This window comes from Otolemur garnettii, unplaced genomic scaffold, assembly GCF_000181295.1.
Source record: "Otolemur garnettii isolate 467f Iridium unplaced genomic scaffold, OtoGar3 scaffold00233, whole genome shotgun sequence".
Lineage (NCBI taxonomy): Eukaryota > Metazoa > Chordata > Mammalia > Primates > Galagidae > Otolemur > Otolemur garnettii.
In genome coordinates this window covers 634589-642621 of record NW_003852628.1, presented here as the reverse complement: position 1 = coordinate 642621, position 8033 = coordinate 634589, and the positions used below count along the sequence as shown (strand labels likewise).

General features: G+C 45.9%; 1 protein-coding gene across 1 annotated transcript in view; it reads right to left on the bottom strand.

Moving 5' to 3' along the window:
• The window catches only part of NUMBL (NUMB like, endocytic adaptor protein), a 23616-nt gene that overhangs the window by 4865 nt on the left and 10718 nt on the right, over positions 1-8033 (bottom strand). Inside the window, exons 7-8 of the mRNA XM_003802100.2 lie at positions 4316-4505; positions 1267-1572 (exon numbers count right to left, since the gene is read on the bottom strand). Of these exons, the coding sequence (XP_003802148.1) occupies positions 1267-1572; positions 4316-4505 (496 nt within the window). The remainder of the gene's footprint in view (positions 1-1266; positions 1573-4315; positions 4506-8033) is intronic.

Genomic DNA, 8033 nt, shown 5'->3' with positions numbered 1-8033 from the left:
CAAAAAAAAAAACAAAACAAAACTTTTGGGCTTCTGCAATCCTCTTGCCTCAGCCCTCCAAGTAGCCGGGACTATAGGCGCCTTCCACAACACCCATCTAGTTTTTCTATTTTTAGTAGAGATGGGGTCTAACTCTTGTTCAGGCTGGTCTCAAACTCCTGAACTTAGGCAATCCACTTGACTCAGCCTCCAAGCGTTCTAGGATTATAGGCATGAGCCACCTTGCTTGGCCTCAGATGTAACTTTTAGCTCAGATGTTACTTTTAGATTGTAACTTACACCACTCCTCTTCTTTCCCTGGCCTGTGCAGATATTTGTAATCAAAATCAAACATGGTGCTTCTTCCTCCACTGAGCTCTTCGCTCACCTTACCCCTCACCTGGCCAGATCTCATGGCCAAATGCTGGAAGGGACAGGTCTTTGTAATTCTTTCTTCCCTCCAAGCAGAACAGGACAGTTATACAACCTCTCTCCTAACATCTCCCATGGCAGACATTGCCAATCAATCAGACGGGCTATCTCCTTCCTCTGTATGATAGGTACTGCGTCTGCCCACAACCGAAGTCACTGACCCACCACTATGCTTCCTGACCCCTGGATCTCTATGCGTACTTGTGCCCATAGCTTCACGTTTCCACTGACCAAATTCTGGGAGTCTTCCCTTTGGGAAAAAGCATAACACTCCTGTTGCTCTTTCTTTTGCCCACGGAAAACTTTGCTAATTAATCATGAGATGTGACCCCTCTCCTTTTCTTGCTCATGGCAGAACTATATGGAGATCCTGATGAATGCCATCTCTTGATTATTCCTGCCTTAGGTAAACCGTGTTAATCCATGATAATGCTTTCCTCCGAACCTGAAGAATATGCTGTATACCTGTGTCCTTCACCTGGCCAGATCTCGGGGCTCTACTGGCCTAATACTTGGAGGAAATATTAACCCTTGGTGCTTCGGTCTACTCCTGAGCCAAGATAGGCCATCTATGTTGCTTTTCTTCTTTCTCATGCCCATGGCAGACTTCTTTGCCAATAGCAGACTTTGCTAACCAATCACAGAGTGTGCCATCCTTTTCCTTAACCACAGTAGACATTGCTAATGGATCATGACTTGCAATGCTTTCTGCCATCCCCGATCCACAGCCTTCTCCTTGTCCATGGCAGACAGTGCTAATCAAGCACAGTGTGTCCCACCTCTCCACTATCCCACACCCACATCAGAGAGTGCTAATTGAATCTGATGCCTTTTTCCACTGGTCCCAGGACTCACCTGTGCCTTTCACCTGGAAGTCAGTGCGCCGCTGCAATGTGGATGGCAGCTCATTCAGCCGGAGGCTCAGCTGCCGTTTAAAAGGGGAGTTCTTCTGGCTGAGCGCTGGGAACCCACGGAAAGAGCCCTGGCGAACCAGCTGTTCCAGAGGGGCATGGCGCCGAGGGATGGCAGCTGCAGTGGTGCCTGCAGCTACTGGGGTGCCCGCCTCACCCTTCTCACCAGGAGATGTGGTGGCTGGTGTCGGGGACACGTGCCCAGGTTGGGCAGGGCCGGGAGCTGCAGTGGGAGCAGCTGCTGCCTCTGCTGGAGTCACAGGGGAGACAGGTGGTTAGATGTCTCACCTTGGCACTCAGGGCCTCTTGATCATTCCCCAAGGCTTCTTTCTCACACAATATGTCTTGCCCTCCGACAAGCTAGTCAAAACCCAGAAGGAGCCCTCATTCCCACTGAAGCCAAGATCACCTTCCACAGGAGGCCCTTGGGAAACTGTCCCCCCAACATGACCCTCTGTCTCCCTAGCTTTCTGCCCCTGATCTTACTTGCTCTCTGCTCTCCCATTCTTCCTTCTGACACTTCTGTCCCCCTTTCTGGTCATGTGACAAATGCTTGGTGCATGAACAATGGATCAGGCCTGCTCCAAGTGTTTGCAAGTATCAACTCAATCCACCCAACCACCCATGAGGTTGATCTTATCTTTTTGCAGATGGGGAAACTGAGGCCCAGCAAAAGTAAGTGATTTGCCCGAGTCACACAACTAGCAAGTGACAGGCTGACTCTTGAGTCTGTGCCCCAGACAACTGCCCTGACCTATCTCTCCCTCTGGCCTGATTCTCCCAAACATGCTTTCTTTGCTCTCTGCTCTCTTCTCCATCTCCCTACCTCTCATCATTTTTCCCAGCTCAGGTACTTTCTCCCTTCCTCCAGTTGTTACCAGTCATTCTAGACCTGGCTTGGCACGATTCATCCTTTAAGAAGTTTTCCAGATTGTTCTAGCCCCTCAGCCTGGGCTACCCCCAATGAAGTGTTCTCTGTCCTCTAGGAGGAAACTTGGCCTCCCCACTCAGACTCTGCCCTTAAAGGGCCTGCCTCCCAACCCCCCACCAATCTACACCCTTTCTCCCCAGCTGTAGGAGCTGCAGCTTGAATGCTGCTCTTCTCTATCATCCAGGGTGAGGCAATGAGGCACCCACCCAGGTCTGGCCTGGGGCAGTGGAAAAACAACCCAGGATGAGTTGAGACCAGGAAACTAACTCTGCCCCCATCTCATTATGTGACCTTAGGAAGTCCCCACCCCTCTCGGGGCTCCAGCTTCTCAGCTAGAAATCTGAAATAAACATCCCTATGTTGGCTAGGTCAGTGGCTCATGCCTGTAATCCTAGTACTCTGGGAGACTGAGGTGTATGGATTGCTTTTACTCAGAAGTTCAAGTCCAGCTTGAGCAAGAGCAAGACCCCACTGCTACTAAAAATTTAACTAGCTGGGCGTTGTAGTGGGCACCTGTAGTCCCAGCTATTCAGGAGACTGAGGCAAGAGGATCACTTGAGCCCAGGAGTTTGAGGTTGCTATGAGCTATGATGCCATCGGACTTAGGACTCTACCTAGGGCAACACAGAGACAGTCTGTCTCAAAAAACCAAAAACAACAACAAACATCCATACACTACCTCCCAATGGCCTATTAGAGGGTGAGTCTAGACAGTGAATGTTAAATGGTTTGGAATCCAACAAATGGATGATAAACAACTTTTGGAAAGTACACTGCTTCCTAACTCCTATGCTAGAAAGAGCTTGGAGTTAAAACGCAGTGCCCTAGACTGTGATCTAGCATGGGCACATACTCAGGGCATCAGACCTTGCTGTATGAACCTGTGTTTGGCTGCACAGTGGTCAAGTGCTTTTTGCAATGCAAAGTCCCTAGAAATTAGAATAGTTCCAGGAAACAGCAAAAGCATGGTATATTCTTTATAAACAATAAAACATCATATACGCTGTCATTTTCCTTGTCAACATCACTCTGTAATTGATTCTGTCAGTGATAAAACTCTTGACAAAAAAAAAAATTTTTTTTTTTTAAAGACAAAGTCTCATTTTGTTGCCCTTGGTAGAGTGCCATAGCATCACAGCTCACAGCAACCTCAAACTCTTGGGCTTAAATGATTTTCTCCTGCCACAACACCCAGCTATTTTCTATTTTTTTCAGAGTTGGGGGCTCGCTCTTGCTCAGGCTGGTCTTAAATTCCTGAGCTCAAGGGATCCAACTGCCTTGGCCTCCCAGAGTTTTAGGATTACAGGCATGAACCAGAGCGCCTGGCTTATGCTTCCCAATTTTTTCTTTTTTGAGACAGAGCCTCAAGCTGTCCCCCTGGGTAGAGTGCCGTGGCATCACAGGTCGCAGCAACCTCCAACTCCTGGGCTCAAGTGAGTCTCCTGCCTCCGCCTCCCAAGTAGCTGGGACCACAGGCGCCTGCCACAATGCCCAGCTATTTTTGGTTGCAGCCGTCATTGTTGTTTGGCGGGTCCGGGCTGGGGATTCGAACCCGCCACCTTAGGTATATGTGGCTGGCGCCTTAGCCACTTGAACCACAGGCGCTGAGCCCCCAATTTTTAATGTTTTTGTAGAGAGGGAGTCTCCCTTCGTTGCCCAAGCTGATCTCCAACTCCTGGCCTCAAGTGATGCTCCTGTTTCTCAGCTTCCTGAGTAGTTGGGATTATAGGCACCAGCCACCGGCCTGGCTCCTCTATTTCATTTTTAAAAAATACCAGTCATAATCCAGCAAACTGACTTCATGGGTCTTGAAAAGCCCTGGGAGCCCCCAACTTGGCAGACAGTAAACTACTTGGTGAACTTGGCCTGATTCATGGCCTACAGCATACTTCCCAAAGAACTCCTTAAATTGATGGGTACTCTGCAACCAAACTTTGAGGTTACTACCCTGCTTTGTAAACCACAGAGTCCCTGGACCACTGCAGATCTCCCCCCAAACTTGGTCCCTTGGCCCCACCTTTACCCACTCCATACCCAGCCAGCCCCCTGGGGCAGCACTCACCTTTCTTCTTGTCTGAAGCCTCTCTCTCAGAGGGCCGCCCACCCCCGGACAGGCGGAAGGAGCCTTCCCGGGCGAAGCTGGTACGGCTGGCATCAAAGGCAGCCGTGACCCCACATTCCTTCTCCCGACGCTGTTTTCGCTCCAGGCAGGCGGCAAAAGCACAGCCCACAGCATGGCTCAGCCTCTCGCCCTGTGGGGAGAGGTTGAGGGATGGGTCAGAGACTGTGCTGATGGGACGTACTGGGTGACCCTAGAGGAGTCCCTTCACTTCTCTTTGGGCTTCAGTGCTCTAGGAAGGTCTACAAGTCACAAGTCAAAGAAGCTAAAAGCCTAATGGCACCTGTGGCTCAAAGAATAGGGCTTTGGCCCCATATACCAGGGTTGGCAGGCTCAAACCTGACCCTGGCCTAAACTGCAAAAAAAAAAAAGCCAGAAGCCAATGAGTTCCCGCTGTACAGCTCACTTACCTGAAATTCTAGAAGAGGGAAATTAATCTATGATAAAAGACCAACGGTCACTTCTGGGTGTGAAGTGGGGGGGGGCAGCACAGCATTACTGGAAAGGGGCATAAGGGGATATGTGTGGTTGACAAGGGTTTGGTTACATAGGTATTGTCAAAGTTTACTAAATTTACACTGAAGGCAGTGCACAGCATTGCTGTGGACTGATGTTCCTGTCCTCCCTCCCATTCCCATGTTGAATCCACAACACGACAGGATTAGGAGGGAGGCCTTATGATACGTCATGAGGTAGGGGTCCTCATGGTGGGATTAATGCCCATATAAAAGGAAAAAGACATGAGGCATGTCCCTTTCCCCTCACATGAGGACACAGCAAGAAGGCACCTGTCCACAAAGCAGGAGGACAGAACCCTCATGCTGGCACCTTGATCTCAGGCTCCTACTCTCTGGAATTGTGAGAAAGAAATGATTGTCACCTAAGCTAGCCAGTCTATGGTATTTGTTAGAGCAGCCTGAACTAAGACAAACATGTATTTCCTTTTAAAAGAAAAAGATCTGGGTGGCGCCTGTAGCTCAGTGGGTAGGGCGCCAGTCACATGCACCAAGACTGGCAGGTTTGAACCCAGCCCAGGCCAGCTAGAGCAACAATGACAACAACAAAAATAGCCGGGCATTGTGGTGGGCGCCCATAGTCCCAGCTGCTTGGGAGGCTGAGGCAAGAGAAATGCTTAAGCCTAAGAGTTTGAGGTTGCTATGAGCTATGTGACACCACGGCATTCTACCTATGGTGACAAAGTGAGACTCTGTCTCAAAAAAAAAAAAAAAAGATCTGGAAACAAATATAAACTCTACTTAATGGTATACATGCTGAAGTATTTAGGGGGCAGGAGTCTAATGTCTGCAAATTTGAAATGCATCCCCTCCCAAAATAAGATGGATAGATATGTGATTAAGTAAGCACAGGCAAATGTTAATTGTGGGATGTGAGTGATGGGTGTACAGGTAACTGGTGACTGTACAAGTCTTTCAACTTTGCAACATGGTTGAAAAAGCCATATAATAATGTTGGAGGGGTTTCTTGAGTGCCTCGGTGGGAGGCTCCAAGGTCAGTCAGCTTGAAATTGAGGCTGGCTTCCCATTTCCTAGCTATGTGTTCTTAAGGAAGAAGTCTCTGTTAGTGCTTGAGTTTTCTCACGTGTAAAATGAGGTTCCTAAGAGTACATACTTCACAGGGATATAGCAATAATCACGTAAACTAAGATATGTGAGAAATACAGTATACAGTCAGGCACAGGAATCACTACCTATGTGTCAGGGGAAATCTGTCCAGCCCTAGGCTAAGTCCTGACTTGTATCTTCTCACAGAATCCTTACAATGATGTCAAGAGATGGACACTCTTGTGAACCCATTTTACAGATGAATAAGCCAAAATTTAGGTAGCACATCAACATGCCCATTATTATAAGTGATGGCTAGGATTCAGAGATGTATCTGACTTCTGTTTCCTAACCAAGTTGCTCAGTCCCTTTTTTTTTGTATGTTTGAGACTGAGTCTCACTCTGTCACCCTTGGTAGAGTGCTGTGGCATCATCGCTTACAGCAGCCTCAAACTCCTGGGCTCAAGTGATTCTTTTGTCTCAGCCTTCCAAGTAGCTGGGAGTATAGGTGCCTGCCACAACACCCAGCTAACAGTCACCTCTTAAAAGTTAAATTGGAGGACAAAAATCCTCTACAAAATATTAGCAAACCAAACTCAGCATTAAAAGGATTATACACCACAGTCAAGTGGGATTTATCCCAGGAATGCAAGGTCGGTTCAACATATGAAAATCAATCAATGTAATAGGGAAAAAACATTAATAGGAAATAAAAACACATGAAGGGTAAAAAGCCACATAACCATCTCAACTGGTGCAGAAAAAGTACTTAACAAAATCCTATACTCTTTTATGATCAAAATATTCAACAAACTAGGAATAGAAGAGAACTTCCTCAACCTGATAAGTGAGTTTTATTAAAACCCTGTGACTAACATTATAATTAATGGGGGAAAAAAATGAAAACTTTTCCCCAAGATCAGAAACAAGACAAGGATACTTGATTTTCTTCTATTTAACACTGTATTAGAAATTCTAGCTAGAGTAATTAGACAAGAAAAAAGATGTAAAAGGCATCCAAATTGGGAATAGAGAAGTAAAGTTATCTCTATTTGGAGATGACATGATATTATATAAGGAAAATGTAAACAAATTCATCAAAGTTACAAGATCTAAGATCAACATTCAAAAGTCATTTATATTACTATAAATTAGCAATGAACAATCCAAAAATAAAATTATGACAATTCCATTTATAATTCATGAACATAGGATGAATTTTTTTATTTCCTTGCTTATTTTTTACTTTTATTTCTTTGCTTTTTTTGTTGTTGTTGTTGAGACAGACTTCCACCCTATGCCCTGAGCAGAGTGCAATGACGTCATAGCTCACTGCAACCTCAGACTTAGGCTGTGGGCATCCTGCTGCCTCAGTCTCCAGAAGCTGCTGGGATTACAGGCACTTGCCGTGGCACCCAGCTGGGTTTTTCCATTCTTTTAGGAGTTGGGATCTCACTCTCACTCAGGTAAGTCTCCCTCCTCAGCCTCCCACAGTGATGGGATTACAGGCATGAGCCACCACGCCTGGCAATATTATTTAAAGGAATGAAATGGTTAGGAATAAATATAGCCACAAAGATGCAAGATTGTACAGTGAAAACTACTAAAAGTTGTTGAAATAAATGAAAAACTACCTAAATAAACAGAAAGACATCCTATGTTCACAAATTAGAATACTTAATATTGCTAAAATGGCAATGTTCACCAAAGCGATCTACAGATTTAATGCAATCCCTATCAAAATCCCAATTCTTCTTCATAAATGAAAAAGCTGATCCTAAAGTACATATGAAATTGCAAAGGACAAGAAGAGTCACAGTCCCTAAAAACTCAATGCTAAAAAGTAATTAATATTGGCACCTGCAGAAATAAGCTAATATTGAGACCCCAAATTAAAATATATTGGAGTCTCAAAAGGGGGGAATGAGATAGGATACCCAAGAAAGGTGAAGTCTAGAAGAACAGGTCTTCTCAAGGAGACCAGAAGAATATACCTATGGGGTTCTCTCCATGGTGACTCAGCTTTTGAGAATCTGTAAACCTAACTTTCTGGAACTTGGAAATTTCCAAGTTCTGTGAAATCCTATAGTTCTGTAGGG